The 17,959-nt window shown below is 35.1% G+C and overlaps 1 protein-coding gene across 1 annotated transcript in view; it reads left to right on the forward strand.

Annotated features, from left to right (window-relative positions):
- gabbr2 (gamma-aminobutyric acid (GABA) B receptor, 2) overlaps nucleotides 1–17,959 on the forward strand; it is a 341,200-nt gene that overhangs the window by 81,367 nt on the left and 241,874 nt on the right. Inside the window, exon 2 of the mRNA XM_088601719.1 lies at nucleotides 10,502–10,639. Within this exon, the coding sequence (XP_088457845.1) occupies nucleotides 10,502–10,639 (138 nt within the window). The remainder of the gene's footprint in view (nucleotides 1–10,501; nucleotides 10,640–17,959) is intronic.

Consider the following 17,959-nt stretch of genomic DNA (forward strand, 5'->3'; position numbering starts at 1 on the left):
ACAGTGAATAAGAAAACATACTGTAGAAGATTGAATCAAAATTTGATATCATCTCAAAAGACAATGCTGTTTGATTTTCAAGTATTATACTGGAATGCATATCATAAAATGACCCCCCCCCCCCCGAACCAGAAAACATAGCAGAAAATTCCATCACACAAATCACATCGTCACCATTTTCTGCCCATTCCAGATTATGCTTTGACCTACGCATCTACTTGCTTAGAGTCATTATTTATTTTAAACATTTTTTTCTATTTCTCACCAGTTGTGCACAAGTTCTGGACAGTAAGTATAGTTTCCTGTTTTATATGACGATTGTTTACCCCTGAACTCTGTGGTTGTCACACATGAACTCTTCTTGCCATTTACCTCCCAACATACTTTTCTAACTTGAAGAGTATTTATGAATACACAATTGTCATAAATTACACTCAGTCTTTTAGTCATTGACTACTTCTCTGGTACACTCTGTCAGGACCACATTTTAAAGAACCAGATTCCCTGATCAGCTACTCGTCTTCTACTATTCCAGTCATTACTGGACTAGAAGAAAGTCTTTGTATTTGTAGTTTTAGTATTTGCTAAAGAGTGTTTACCAGCAAAATAAATGATGTGACTTTGATATAATAATTTATCCAAAATACTGTTAAGTTGGTGCTCCAGAGGCAGGGCTTGCCAGGGACAAACTGGGGTATTCTGACAGATGCATCAGCAATACTTAAACTATTCTGTACAGTACAATGTCATTCTGGGAAGTCCGTAATGAGACAGTCTAGGGTTAGATGCAGCATCTGAAAGTATAAATTCATCATTTATGCCAGAACATCAGTGAAGAAAAAATTATCATTTTACAGTATTAGGCCTCTGCTTCCCAAATTAACACAATAAGATACTCCTCTGCAAAACTCTGCTAGGGTCAATCTTTATAAAAAAACACATTGCCTGATCTATCAACTACTATACCCAGACTTCCATATCAGCCTTTTCTAAAATACTGTATTTCAAAAAACATCTTCAGTCACCTGTCTTGAAAGGAGGTTTACTTTTCAATTACAGATCTACTGTTAATTGTTTCATGCTATTAACTTAAGTTAAAATGGCAGTAAAATATTCCCACTGTAATATTTTATTTTAAAAGGTAACGTAGATTGCTCAAAATGTAGATTTTAGTTCAGGTGGCTTTTTAAAATTTGCTCTGATTTCTTCTTGTATGTTTTTTTCTTATCAGCACTTTTAAACCTGTGTAGCTCTGGTTAATCAATATTCACTATCTCAAAATGTTTTCAGGCAACTCATAAGAGTCTAAATAGAATTTAAAATATATACACATAATAAACATCAATAGAGAACCATCTGAAGAATAGATTCATGGTATGACCTGAGGAGCAGTTATGAAAAATACCTTTTTTTATTCAAAACTGTAATGGTCTAATTGCAACTGTACTTGTACTGTACATGTACTGTATAAGCCAAGGAAGTATGATATCAGCAAAAACTACAAATATAAATATATTAATTGCATAAGTGTTTATCTTTCCATGTCCCTGCATAGTGTAAGCACCTTAAACAGAAATTTCACCACTTTCTGCAGTGTGATTGAAAGATTTTGGATGGACTGAAATCTTTAAGTCTTGATATATCTTTAAGTCTTGGATACTAATATAGTTGGGAATCTCATAATTTAAATAATTTAAAGTTACTACCAATAATAATAATAATATGTAGAAAGGGGCCATCATGTTTGCAAGGAACTATATGCCACTCCTTGATTTTGAAAGAACCCAAGTCTAATGGTTATGAGCATGTTTAAAATGTTTGTATAAAAATATATGCTATATTATTACTAATAGTTACACATTGCATGTTTGTGTTGAGCATGTTGAGCTTCTGTGGTTCAACTGTAATTAAGATCTACAACCCAAGAAAGTATCACTTTTCAGTGTTTTACCATGCTAGGAAACTGTTCAGTATATTGAGTAAAGTAGAAAACCTGGTGCTGATGACTTTTTACTTTGGATTATTTTGCTAAATTCAACCAGCATTCTGAAATACATATTTTCATTGATATTTGGTATTTTGTTTATTCTGTCTGCAGATATACAGTAATTTCTGCACGAGAAGTGATAATCATCATTATTTTGTTCTTTTATTGGACTATTATTTTATTATTTTGGACTTTTGATAAACCAACAGATATTGTATGTCGTCATCTGTGTTGCAAAAACATGCAACAGAACACATAACAAGCTTACGGTCTAAGCCTGTTCATTCTATCCTGATATAACAGATTGCCAATAAACATAATTTCTTTAAAGTGATTAAATCTAGCCAATTTATTTTGATCTCATGGTGTGAACCCTAACCCTGCACCAATTATATAGGCAAACTAAACCAATTGGCTGTTGAAGCCCTTTATATTAGAGTGCTGCTGTGTACTGATGCTATTTTTATATACCATTTCAATAGCAATAGTTATTAGAATGTAACATCTGGTCAGACTTGGAGCTGATCCTGTTTCCAGCTGCAGCTGGTTATAAATAGTTCATAGTTTTTTACAATTATTTTTACTTTAACGTGACTGCATTATTGCATGGATGGAACGTCTACTGTATGAATGAATTGTCTCTCTGCAGCATCCTTCCTGTCACAATGGATTATGTATACTTTAAAGGCTAATCAATACATCTATTGACCACAATTACAGCTCAGCAAGCTTATAAAACCCCATGACAGGGAAAGTGCATTTAGGACCATTTGTTCATTGCTACAGGATATTCCAGATGCCATGGAGAAAACTGTGAAGAGATTAATTTAATAATTTGTTCACTCGGCGCTGTACATTAATGAAATATTGAGGGGAAAAAAATCTACACCTTGTTTTATTCTTAAATACGTTTTGCTTTTCTTATTTGAAATAGTGGAGATAACAATGTTTTTAGTTCTTACAGTAGGTATGATTACATGCATAACGTTATAACTTTAATTTATGATACAGTATATGTAGTCCTTTGTGAAACTTTGGGAATCCATAAATAAATATCCACTATACCTCCACATTTTATAGAGTATTGTCTTTCCTGAATGAATTCATGCAAGCATCCAATGCAATTCAATTAGGGGTTTCAGTGCAATGAAGCATAACAAAGAAATTCTCTCATTTGACAAGGAAAATTATTCTCAGAAAAGTTATCTTGTCTTTATACATTGTGTACATTCCAAAAGACACCATACTTCTTTTCATAATTTTCTGAGCACAGCAATGCCTTTACTGAAAAAAGAGGTCTTAATCAGTTAAATTACATTTTTGTTTACTGAGCCATAACAGCTCACAGGCAGTACTTACAAATGCATACTGAATATCTGCAGATGATCATTAACTATGTTGATCATCACTAGTATTTTCTAATCCTATCTAATTGGGTTCATTCTTATTATTTCTATAAAATAAGGTCTAGCATTATAGAATTATTTGCCATTGATCTGGAGAGGAATATAAGTCAAACATACAGTATCTCAAGCTAGAAAGATGCAGGGCTACTCAAATAGTGTGCTGTGTAATTCATTGTAATACAAATCTGTTATGTAACTATACAGTAGATGCACATTATGTTAGTCTAACAGGGAACAAGACATCTGTACAAAGATTCAGCAATTGACAGCATTGAAAGACCTTTCCTTGCCCTGTATACTGTAGTTTAACTAAATCCAAAATGCACCAATCTTCATGAAGCATAATGTAAACATTTATACACTATAATTCTACTCATGTATGTTAATTTATTCTGAGAACAAGTAGAACAAGTAAAAATATTATTACCTATGCTCAGAAATAGTTTTATTTTGAACTGTTAACAATTTTGGGCTCAAGTTAAAAGTTTAACTTTTGATTTCACCCCAGGGCCAGTAATAGAAGCTGACAGTCTAAGGTTTTTTAGACCCTGATTAGATCAGGCTTCACTCTGACAGTCACGGCACAAGAGCCATTTCAGCTTCCACCTATAAGCAAGGGAAGGAGAAACCCCAACCAACAATAAAAACAGCTTTTAAGAGCAAGTGTTTGTCCCTGAGGTTTGGGTATGATAAATCTTTTGCTTCTGTTGTTTTTGTGCAAACATTGCATCTGGGAATCAAGACCGTTCACCCTTAAATTCGGTTTTCCACCTTTAAATTCCCAGGAGGCTTTTTACACAGTTGGACCTGCCATTGACAGATGTATAGATAGCTATTAAAGCCTTGGGGAAACAAAACAAAAACAAACGCGAACCAAATACATTTCCCTTCTGCTCAAAATACCATATCATATTAAACTTACATAGAAATTCCTGTAGTTTTTTTTTCTCTAACTTACTTTCCACATACTGTAGTAGGGACTGAACACTTATCTCAACAGCACAGAATAAGAACTGTGCAGGTACTGTATGCCTATTAACTGAGCATATTTATACTATTTCACTTAAATATGATTTTTGGGTAATATATTGTATATGGTAAAAAGAGACCATAGCCCTGGCTGTATACAAAGAGTAAACAATCTTTTTGCTAGATCTGTTTCCAGCAGGCCTTTGCTGGAGATTTTGAAAGAGCACAACAACCTGGGTTTTTTTTAGGAGGGGCACTGTTATCATGAATAAGCACATTTTTAGTATGCGGTGCTTGACTGAATCACATTTCCTACTGGTGGCTGTTTTGTGTGCAGCCATTTGCAATTGACTGGTGAGACTGTCAGCTTTCCTTCATTACCATTTGATATATTGCCATATTCTGATTAGCATTAATACTATCCAGCATTTCTCTAATTGACTCTAATTCACTGTTTGTTGGATAAGCAAATATGCCACAACAGTGATTTATCCTAGCTGGATCATCTCTAAAGGGACAGGAGTACTGTGGCTCAGTCTGTAAGGTAGGACTCTATGGTAATAAACCATATTTCATGGTTTCAGTTTGGGCTTTAAGAACCATGTCAGTAGGCAACTGGAACTGACATTACCTGGTAAGAGACACAAGACTGGCCAAGTGCTGACAGGGTCTGATGGGCTGGAGTTGGTCTGCAAAACATGTCATGACTGTGCTGCAGTGACCTGTGTCATTTATTGGCTATCTGTGTGTTAGCTTGAGACGTTCGCCATTCATTCAGCGTTATATCTTCTGAGGACGCTGTGTGATTTGCAGTGTGAGGAATGACTGGTTAGTGACAGTTTTGGAGAAAGCTGGGAATAGACCTATTCCTGTTACCGTAGATTCAGAGACAGTTTGGATGACAATTGACAAAGCACATTTGAATGAATGTCTGTGGTATAATATTATTGGGCTAGAAGAAATTCTTTGTATTTTTAGTATTAGTATTTGCTAAAGACTGCTTACTTGTAAAATAGGTGATTTTGATACTGGGTTTGATTTTGATAGGTAGTGCATAAATATTGATACTATGTGTACAATGCCATTCTGGAAAGTCCATAACCAGAAAGTCTGGAGTTAGATGCAGCACCTGAAAGTATGAATTCATCATTTGTGCCAGAACAACAGCAAAGAAGGCACGCTCAGTGTATTAGGCTTCTGTTGTTAATCTTGGCTTCATCCCACTGCTTCCCAAATCAACACAATAAATTGTTACTAGAGCTACTTATCCATCTTTACTCAAACAATGTACAGGTACTGTACTCAATTAATATACAGTACAAAGAAATTGCACATTAACATGATACGAATGATACTGAATGTCCTGAATTATTTTGAATAGCCCCTTTCCTCAAAAGCAGTGCTGCATCCTCCTATGCAGAAGTAGACTGTTATGATGTATCTACTTAATAATATTTTTGCCAGAAAAATACCAAGTGATGCTTTCCACAAAAAAGTGCAGCTCCTCTATAATAATAGCTATGCATTTTGCTGGAATTCCTATTAATCCACATTTTACGGTTCCTTGTACAGAGACATTGGTGAGTCTCACTTCAGATAAATGTGACTTGACAGGTATAGCCGCCTTAGGCAGCCGTAGTAAACACAGTTAGTAATGACTGTGAACACTGTCACAGAAGTCATTTCAATGCTCTTCCCTTTTTAAGTTTTCTGAAATACTCCTACGCTTCTTGCTCAGTTTGACTGTGTTAGAATGCTTAGATCTTTGAGAGAGGGTCTGAAAGTGTTTGGAAAATAATGCAGCACATATTAAGGGAGTGGACCTGTGTAATAGCTTTACTATTCCACACTGTGACCTGTGAAAAATGCATTTTTTTAATTCTTGTTTATATAATCTGTTATATCTTTTTTCAATGGACAAACTGTCGTTATTTTATGCCATATTTGACCAAAATATCAAATATGATGTATAGAACATGAAGTGCTATGTTACTAGAAAAATCTTTAAACACAGAATTGTGCATAATATTTAAATTCGCATTTTATAAAGTGGAATAAAATATGATACACAATATTAAGAGCAAAATTTGTTCACATTTGGGCTTTTAAAGGCACATTACTTGAAAAGGCATACTGTAAATCTTCTTGCTACTTTAGCAGTGAAAAATGCAAGGAAATATGTTCCCCATCTTGCTGGATTTTTCAATGAGAATTTTTATTCTTTTTTAGACATTCAAATAACAGTAGAAGGAAAACATCTTAAGTCTGATAGTGGAGGACGTTTATTTACAAAGCTCAGAGGTCCAGTAATAAATCCAGTGAATGGTAAAAAGTTAAGTCCACACCACTCACCCTGGTTCTTATCGCATTAAACAGACTACAAAAACATGCCTCAGCCCCTGGATGGGGCACCAGACTATTACAGGGATTGTCCAATTGTCAGTACAACAGCATGGACACCATTCTGTCTCCCAAAGCCAGTGAATGAAGTGTTATTAATGTCACACATAACAATCCTTGCAATGGAGCAGTGTCACTTATATAGTCTTCTACTGCAGGTGCCTAATTAGGTCTGCTTCACAGATCAGCATGCTGTGTGAGTTATTAAAAATATAGCCTCTAGTCAAGCGAACTTTGAATGAGCAAGTCTTTCTGTTCTGTGCCTTCTCATACTGGCACACAGTCCGGTCCCTGCAACTGGTATAAGAAACGACTTTGTGGAAATGCAATGACAGAACTCAAAATGAAAAAATCATCACATTTTGTACTACTGTAGGTGGTCTCAGTTTTGGAGACTGGAAACACGTGTTGAATTATTACAACCTTTAATACAATCCTTCTAGATTGTTCTTTGCTTTATATCATATACTGTTTATCCAAATCAGTTGAGCAAAGTTCTTTCTTCACAGTATTGTATTTTCTTACCCAGATTAAATGCAATTTATTTTCTAGATCACTCTTTTTTATTTATACATGTTTTTTTCTTGAGTTTTTGTTAAGTATGAGTATTTTCTAATATTTCAAATACATAAATGTTAATTAATTTGTATTGCACGATATTTTTAGATATTATACAATTTAAAATGTCAAGCTCTGTTAATGTAGTGGTGCCCACATTTTCTGCAAAGTGGAGCTTTGAAAAATTTACCTTGCATTGTTTTTTTATCCGTGTCTCAAAGTAAAAGATCAAAAATAGCTGTATTTTCATTGATCTATTTTTCACAGGCCAAATAAGACTACTGGTGTTCCTTAACAACAATGAGAAATTTCCAAAAGTATACTCCTCAGTTTTTCAGTATCAGTGCTAACTACCTGTTTTGTTTAAATTCTAATTTTAGAACTCAAACCTGAAATTACAAACCGCTGGTTTGGATTTTGGTTTTTCATTGCTCAGAACTGTCATAGTCTGGTTACTTCAACGAAAAGATATTTTTTGTGGTCTTATTTAGTTTTTCACCCCAAACCTTCAACTGCATGAGTTTCCTAATACTTGAGATCTGATAGAAAAATACTAACATAAATTCTAAAACGGTGAACAGAAAATTGGTGTTGGGTAATGCCTTTTAGGATCTGAACTCATTCTCTTACATTAGTCCAAACTCTGTCAATAGGTTTTGATTAATAGCCTGTACGATGCTACGCCCAGTAACAACTAAATATAGCTGTCAATGACAGTTTCACTTCTTCCTTCATTTATCTTTTCAAAGTGTCGTGCTGGTTTCCATAGTGACATGATGAAAGCCAGGAAGAAACACTGTGAATCTGGTCTTAAAAAGAAATTACATAATGGAGAGAACCAAAGTTGATGGTAGAAAACATGACATGAAGTGATTGTTGGTAGAACTACAGTAAGCTCATCTCAAAGTAATGCGATTAATCATTCAGAGTCACTTAAGAAAACAGATTATTGCAGAATATTCTGGAAGAGGCTATCTTACAAGGCCCTGCCTCAGTAGTGCCATTGCCACTGAAATTTTTAATTTAACAAAACTGATTTGTAAAAATATGGTATTGTCCATTTTTTTTAGACAGAGAAATTGCTTCTTTTGGTTTTAAAGGACATGCAAAGGCAATATCATTTTATTTTTGTAATTCATTTAGTGAATTGTATCAGGAGCTTTCAGGTTTTTTAGGCTGAAATAATTAGTTATACTGTGGTTTTAAGTATGGAAATAAAAGAATGTTGCAATGTGGACTTTGCGTGAATATAAATTATTGTATTTCTTTTAAAATTGAGCATATTTTTCTTTAGCAAAAAGACATGCTAGATCCTAGATTCATAGCATTTGTAACTATTACATTGTTGTCACACAGAAGCTAATCACTTACTTTCTGTTATTTTCCTGAATCCTCTTGTCTGGACACAATCTTAAAGCATACTTACAGTATGACCCAATGTGAGTTTACATTTGTACAAGCTATTTAATGAGATTAAATGGCACCATTCCCAAAAATGTGGCTCTTTTTGAATCATGCTTGATGCCTTCAGATTTGAAGCTGTTTCTTTCTTGAGAAATGAAACCATGATAAAATTGAATACAGAAATCATAGGTAGTAGGAATGAAAAGAACACCGAGACTCACGGTGAACTTAACAAAGCCAGATCATAAGTGGAATTTAATTAAATGGAGGATGAGGCCAGTAAGAGCTGTACAGCACTATCACCGTGAATGGAGTGCAAATAATTTGATGGGAAGTGTTTACTGGAATAGAAAATCATTAAAAATTCAGAAAATCAGACTAAAATTAGTTATCAGCTCATATTGCAATCAATATAGGCACTCCACATTTTTTTTCCTGAAGCCAAGTGTGTTGTTATGGTGATTTGAAATTTCTCCACTTTGAAACGATACTGGAATGGCCCTCCTGGAAAACATTACTGGACAGTTTCATTTTGTTTATAGAATTAATTAATAAACAAAGCCATATAAAAATGTTATTTATTTTTTAAAAATGCAATGTACTCTCATTCTTTCATGGCAGGAAATGAACAAATTAAACTGAAGCACAAAGAGAATATATTCAGAATATACTGTATTACTGACATACTGTAAAAAGAATCTGTAAAGAGAATTCCAGATTTTAGTGGAATTTTACTTTAAAATACAGGATAGTGGAACAGTGGTTAGCATTCTTGCTTCACAGTGCTGTGGCCCTGGGTTCAATTCCTTGGGTGCTATCCGTGTGACGTTTGTATGTTCTCCCCATGTTCATGAGGGTTTTGTCTGGGTGCTCTGGTTTCCTCCCACCATCCAAAGACATACTGGTAGGTTAATTAGATTCTAGAAAAAGTGGCCCTGGTGCGAGTGTGTATATCTACTGTATGCATCTGCCCTGCTATGGACTGGTCCACTGTCCAGGGTGTATCCTGCCTTGTGCCATTTGCTTGCTGGGTTAGTTCTGGCTCCTCTGTAACTCTGATCTGGATAAAGTGGTTAGAGAACAGATGGATGGATGAAACAGTATTTTAGGAAGTCGATTTTGATGCTATAACTTCCTGCCTCTGACGTTTTAAGAGAGTGTAATGATTAGCATGTAGTTTTCCATTTATTCTATATACATACTGTACATTAAAGACAAATGTGTTGATGCAATACTGTATATTGCTCTCCATGAAGCTTTATATTATAATATTGATCTTTTGTTGATTTTCACTAAATAAAATAGTCCAGAGAGTATAGACTTTGAGTTATCATATATATCAATATACACTGTATATATAATATAAAATAGTTCAGGTGGGTAGCTGCGTCAGTATGCGTAGTCTGAAAAGGAACAATAGGTTTATTCCATGCTGAAAAGAGAAGAGAGGAAACACAATGTTTCAGCTGTGAAGCCACACAGCATGGAATAAACCTATTACGTGTTCCTTTATATAATATAATTATATATAACATATAACTTCAGTAATATTTAGTAATATTTTGGAACTTGGGTTTATGCTTTTACAAATGTAACATGTAAACATGCAGCAGACCAATTAAAAATAAATAAAAACAAATCTATCTTCCTACTGTATCTACAGTATGTGTAGACCACCATTAAATGTGAATGCACAACCAAGTATCACCTTTCTGTACTCTTTAAAGACACTAACTCTAATCTAATATATGACAATTTTTATTTACTTCTTTTGTAGTGTGACAATGCCAAGGGATTGAGGGCGTTCTTTGATGCCATATGCTTTGGTCCAAAACATTTAATGATCTTTGGGGGAGTTTGTCCATCAGTGACGTCGATTATCGCTGAGTCACTGGGAGGCTGGAACCTCGTGCAGGTAAGAACTGCTAACTAATCTCTGCAGCTGGTTCTTGGTAGTCTTGTACAGTATGTGATATTGTTAACTGTGAGAGCCTTCGCAATATGCAGTGTTTTCATTTTCAGAATGGTTTGGCTTCAGTAGAGCTCAAGGTTTTAAACTGCAGGCAGAAAAAAAAATGAAAATATTGTCATTTCACAATTCCTGTTTCTTACGTTATCGTGCCACTTTATACATTATTTTAAAAATTAAATCATGATGCAGAAACAGAAATTAAGAAAATTTCAGAATATTGTGAAAGGCATAGTTAAATTTATTAGTGGCTCCTATTCATGGTAGATTGGGCTCTTTGATCCAAAGCATTATTGGTTGTAGCCTAGGTACTGTCAATAGCTAACTGTGGCAAGTTGTGGTGAACAGCTAACACTGTGCTGTTGGTATTGATTAATCAAAGATTGGAGCAGCCATTTTCTCATTATTCTCATGTGGGTTTTTGCTTGGAGCTGAGACTTGAAGACAAATGATGATTCCAAACCGGGAGGCTGTTTGATAAAAATAGTTGGCGATTCGAAATTTTCCAAAATTTAAAATTAAATTCGAAAAATGGGAAAATCTGCAAACCTAAATGAGTGGGGAGGGATATCATTTTCGATCTATCAACAGCTGCCAATCTTCTTTTGTCCTCTTTTCGGGTGACTATGCCATTAGATCATATGTTAAAGATGGGGAATGTTTTCTATTTTTGTTTCTGCTCTTGGGTCATTCTTTCTCACATGGTGCTTTCAGATAAACAAAAAAGAAGGCAAGGGTAGCTCTTGCTTTCTCTTATCAACAACAAAATTATGTTGTACAGTACACCTTGGATTACACAAGTGACAGTTAATGTATGGTACGTTTCTATGGCAACACATACTGTAGCTGAAGGCTACAAAGTAGTCAGGCATTTGACCAGTGGATCCATTTCTGATGAAGGATATGTGACGTGAAGAAGCCACAAAATATAATGCGATACGATGCAAGGAGAAATTGTGTTGGTGATATACAATATTTAGGGGATAGTGAATATTATGTTTTTAATAACAGCATACTAAAGATGGTTTTCTCAATTTATATCAATTGAATTTACATTGGTCATACAAATACTTCTACTCAGTATCACAATCTACTTTTTCATGATTATCACCACACATTTCTTAAGCATTTTTTATAATTAAAGTCTGACTGAACTCTGGTTTCAACAAGTTGCCTTACTTGGAGATCATCTGTTCTTTCTGGATCCTTATGTGTTTTAATAAAAATGAGAAGTTTCTGATGACATTGAATTTCTTTCTTGCACAGGTTGAAACCTATTTACTCATCATTCATGAGCAAGTGGGAAAACCTTGCCTGCACTCTTAAAAAAAAAAACATCTGGGTCAATGACACCATTCTACCTAAATATACTGTAGAACATGAACAGGGTCTCTTTTTTCATCTTGGAGATTGTCCAATTCAACCCTGTGTGTTAATTCGTGTGTCAATTAGAATTGTTTTGATTCTGCAGACCCTATCACAAACTATTCAATGGAGGCCCTTCAATAAACTAGTTTGTAAATATTTTTTTATCAACAAATTGGCTATTGACCAATTGGCTAAGTAAGTTTATCTGCAATGGCCTACCATAATTTGTTATAGTTTCAATAAAACTCACTGACCATGTCCACACCCCTTGCAAAAGAATTCCCCAGAGCTATAGTATCCCAACAACATGTTTACAGGCAATTTAACCTGCAGACAGTGCATCAAGGAGTAAGAACTACTGTGGCAATGGCTATTTGTTATCGAGGATTAAAAGATGAAGGTGATGGATGCAAAGCACATTTTCACACACAAGCTCCAGCCACAAATCCACCTGAAATTAATTGTTTTGCGGTAGTTAAGCTTACCCCTAGCAGGCTACAGCAAAATCTGAAATCAAAAGTAAATTAATCAGAATTATTTCATCTGTTTTTTATTTGTCTGGTATTCCGCATCTATTTGCTTTTCTTTTGATACAAGCCATGCAAATGTGATAGGAGAATTGCTACACTGTGGAATACACAGATCTGAACTGTTGACTTTGCCTTTCACTCAATCAGCTTGTCCAAACAGATGAACATCTTTCCATAGTGCTTACTTCATTCGAATCAGCAAGAACAGAACCCAATACAGCATGTATTATTTGTTCAAACCTAAAAAAAAAACAGATGGCTTGTTCTGTTAAATATGAGTTGTTCTGCATTAACTTCTAAATATAAAATAATCCCATTTCACGAAAGATCCAAAATCACAGAAATTGGATTCGGATTTCTTTTTATATCTCGTTTAAATGGAAATGAAAGAAGGCTCACGGCACTATCTGAAATTCCCATTCACAGAATGGCTTAAATTACATACATGAATTATACTTGTCATTACAGTCTTTTGAACAGGAACACTCTCCGTGCCAAGTCAGAGTTTTAAACACTCTTCAGTGTGGATGTACAGTACACCCCGAGACTACGATAAGAAAACTGTGGATAGCTTATGTTTCTGTCTATTTTGCGATTAACTGGAAAATAAAAGTGTCTTGAAAATAAACTATTAAGAACACCCTGATACATCCAGGGCTATATAATAATGATACAAGTACTTTAGTCAAAAACTGAATGTCTCATTAAGTTAATGCAGCCCCGCAAGGAAGGAGAGAAAATTCCTATTAAATTAAAAATCAATAGGGGCATTTTGTTGGTCAACAACATCTTAATATTTATAGAGTTCTTAATAGAAAGTTCAATTTTAACAGGGTGCTGCTGACATACTGTACATGTGTGCAGCTGTAAAGCTGCACAATATTGATACTGTCAGTTGAGGTCTGTGCATTATATCTCATTTCAAGGCTTGTCTTCATTACGATGAATTTACAGGTTGTGAAGGCAAATTCAAACTTGGATGAACACATTTATTTGTTGCAATTCCTCTGATGGCCAGATGTACCATATACTATAAATAAAATGAGATGATTGGTACTGTACAGTACATGCAGAATATACATCAGCCAGAATTTTCTTTAATTGCTCAGGCAAGAATTTAAAACTAGCAGGTTAGTAAAAAATATCACCTTATCAATGTAAAAACTGCAACATTTTACCACAATTCATATAGAATTAGAACTAAGTAAGGAAAATGAAGCAATACATTAGAGTACTTGAGGTTTTATATTTTATTTATGACCTCAAATAAAAACATGATAATCTGTCACAATGTTGTGCATTGTGCATTTTTTTCTTTCTTTTCCCTTGAACCATTTTATCGATCTTTCATTAGTTGGGTGTATTATGAGGCCTCTTTGATGCTTACTAATTGTTTTTGACTTCTTATGATGAACAGAGCTCATTTTACTTAAATAATTCTAATTGCTTTTGCAGTGAGGATTAATCTAAGATTGTGCTTCCAAACATGAAATACAGTTTTCCTGTAATATCAACATTAAGTAATAATGACGGATTTTCACCAATTAAATAAAAAAATGGTTGCAAAATGCAGTTGCGTTTAATGTTGAGATAGCTAGCAACACATTAACTATAGCAGTGTTGTTGCCAAGGGCAACCAAGAGCCTCCTTTGATAGTAAGAGACAGGCATAGCAGAAGGAATTTCACTAATTACAAGCTGATGTAACATTAACTATTAATGGTGTTCAACAAGACAAGAGTTTTTCAGAGACATTTTTGCATTACAGTCTGTGCTTCGTAAAACTGTCAGTCATAATCTTTCCACATGCTTTATTATATCACAGTTACTGTACATTTAAATAATATACAGTATAGATATTTTCAAATATTAAAAACAACATTCTTTTAGGAGAATAGACTTGAAGACATTCTCTTTGCACTGCCTTTAATTTGTTTACAGTCTCATCATGAATATATTTTAGAATGTATTACCTCAACTGTTTATTAAAATGACTTCTTCACCCCAGGGAAACTGACCACAAGTATAGCTGAGTAACATGAATGTTAACAAAGGTTTTTCCCTTGCGTGTCCTGTTCCCAAAGTTATGCTTTTCTAGGTCATATTCCTAAAATAAATATAATCTTGAATGCACAATTGAATAAGTAATTGATTTATACTGAGTGCCTGCCATTTTCTCTAATTCAAGGAAGTCATCTGGAAATAAACTTTATCTTGATAGATCATTAGCAAATGTGTTAAACCTTTATAACCATTGACTCCATGTATAAATAATCTGATGGGGCTCACTGTGCTCATTGCATTCCTCATGGGTCCAAGAAACATATGTTTTCTATTGTATTTCTCAAACTGTAGCTTATTTTAGAATTTAAGTGGGTTACAAATAAAACTGAAAGAGTTTAGAAACGCAGCCCCGGATTTAAGATACAGCGTTAGCTGGGATAAAGCTAGGTAAAGGTTTTGACTTTTCAAGGTTTTGACTTTTTTGCTCCTGCAACTTTTTTAAAGTGATGCTTATACAGTACATAAGATCAATATCTGGTAAGTGCACCATTATCTCAATAACAGCATAGACATGGCCAGAAGTTAAAGCAACACACAGGTTCAAGGTGGTTCTTCCATTCTATGGAGGAGCAATGGCGAGAACAGCATGTTATTTTGTGGAGGCCAACACTGATATATACATCTACCTAATTCATTTTACAGATGTTCTGTGGTTAAGACCCGATGCAGCCCCAGTGCACTGCCATCGACACTGCTCTTAAGAATGGTCTAGAGCAGGCATAAAAATTTGATTACTACGATGCTATGCATTTTGATGATCAAAGCTGCCATTTATGACATCCCACAACAGAGGCATGCCTTTCCCAAAACAATCTTGTGCGCTGTATATGCTTTACAATTACCGAATAAACCAGGTTTATTTGTGACTGAACCAGGTTTCGACACAAAACAGAGCGCTTTTTAAGATTAAGGGGGTGTCTTCCATTTTCCTGTGAAAACTGTAGTTCTGCAGCCTGATGACATTGAGTAATGATGTAAACATCTCTGAGGCGCCTGTACTGGGTACCAGCAGTCATATTTGTCAGTGTGCAGGAGAGTGTGCCTTTATACTTGGCTTGGAATGAGCACAGGTGCCTCCTGTCTGTTTATAGCAGTGATTGCGGATGGCTGGACTCTGAATCCCATAGGTACTTTATATTGTAAAGTTCCTGCCAGCAACATTCCCAGAGCATGTTCCCCCTCTCTTTCACTGAGCTGGGGTTTTGTTGGAGTGTGATTGAAACTGGCATACCTGTGTGCTTTCTGCTATATGTGAGAACATCACATCCAAACTCATGGGAATGCAGATCTTAGCAACCATTGTGGGTTGTGTATTCTTATCAATTTATTCTCAGGAGGTACAGTAACTTGCAAACGGGGGATTTGTTTACATTTTCTAATCACCCAGTGTTACGCAATTGATAATTTTTAATGTTTGGACTTACTGTTTTTGTTGCTGAAGCAGATAAGAAAAATAGTTTTAAAATATTTTTGACATTGTCAAAAATAAAGTAGCAATGTTTTAGGGTAATTTGTCATTTTAGGCACTGTACAAGCCTAAATGCAAATTACAGTAGCTCTGGTTTGCAGGATTGCAAATAGTCAGGTGTTCTTTTTCTTACTTAGTTGCCCTTGTCTTTTAAAAGTTCTCTGTACCTCAGCTGTTAGTTATCACAATGAATATCAAAATGAATCAGGATATTTAAATCTTGCATTGCTGCCTAAGAAATACACACAAACACAATTACCTACTTAGGGAATTAAAAATGGATTATGTCCTGTTGTTGAAAGATGCTGGGAAAACATTCTCTCCTAGCAAGACTACTGAGGGGCTGGTTGATTTTGTGTGTCCGTCAAGCCTTTTCACTCTCGTAGTCCTGCGTGCTGCTGTCAGCAAATTCCCCCTGAAAGACCCTGGATTGGCAGAAGCCCTTAGTAATTTGAGGGATATTTCTGACATGAGCCTCTCTGGCAGCTGAGGTGGAAGGCAAGTGTTTCAAGGAACAACAACAGTCTTGCTGAAGTGTTATCAATCTTCTAAGCCCTTTGACGTGCCCTGTCTAAAACTTCACCAGTCACTTATAAGCTCACCACCAGTGAAGATGTGCCTTAATGGTGTTCAGATGGCGTCATTTTTTAGCTATAGGTATAGAAAAAAAAGTGACCGCATAGATCTTTATGGAATTCTATAAGGAGCATTCAGTGTGTCTTTAAATGTAGTTTTTTGTCCATTGATTATAATGATAGTAATTTGTTTTTATAAGCAGATTTTTCATTAGGGACACTAAAGCAGAGTTTATATTAAAACTATTATTTTATTATAGATTAGTTCATTTATACAGTACTTGATATGTAACATACTATAAAATAATATTGATTCATGTTCTAAGTTCTTAAGAAAATGCCAGGTCATAGAAGAGCCAGAGGCTTTCCCGTGGCTATCCCAACCCAGGGCACAAAGCAGGGTACACCCTGGACAGGAAGGCCAGTCCATTGTAGTGCACCCACAGATACTCGCACAATCACTCAGAGCCAATTAGCTTTCCAGTATGTCTTTGGACTGTGGAAGGAAACTACAGAACTCAGAAGAAACCCAAGCTACTGTAACACAGAGAGAACACACAAACTCCACTCAGATGGCACCCCAGGTTCAGAATTGAACCCTGGGCTGTAGGGCAGTAATGCTAACCACTCTATCACCATGTCACCCCCCAATGTAACGTATATAAGGAAGCATACTGAAAAGTAATAGATGTGTTTTTTGAATGCGTTTGTGTGCGGGGGATTCATAGTTATTCTAAAGAACCTGTCAGCACTGGGAATCAGAAGAGAATGGCTAGAGATTTGTTATTTATGTTAGTATCTGTATATACTGTACCTATATAATAAATACAATACAGTACATAATAAAAATAATAATAATAGTTGCTTACATTTATATATATTGCTTTTCTGGACACTCCACTCAAAGCGCTTTACAGGTAATGGGGACTCCCCTCCACCACCACCAATGTGCAGCATCCACCTGGATAATGTATAATGTAATTCTTTACTATGTTTTACTAAAATCATTTTTTCTTTTAGAGTTGAGATTACATTTTGTCCCGTTTGGATGAAAAACTTGTCAAGGAAACTTGTATTGTTAAGGAAGAGGACATTTATTTATTTTTCTACCATTTTACTTTTACTGCAAACTTTTTTGATTGGTAAAAGTAGATCCCAAGAGATCACCCAAACTCCCTTTTTGTGTTATTGTATAAAAGTCTTAACTTTTCCAGAACATTTTAATCATTCTAAAATTATGGTGTCTGAGTACTGTTTTTTCT

This window comes from Lepisosteus platostomus, chromosome 12 (genome assembly GCF_059453375.1).
Source record: "Lepisosteus platostomus isolate fLepPlt1 chromosome 12, fLepPlt1.hap1, whole genome shotgun sequence".
NCBI classification, from domain to species: domain Eukaryota; kingdom Metazoa; phylum Chordata; class Actinopteri; order Semionotiformes; family Lepisosteidae; genus Lepisosteus; species Lepisosteus platostomus.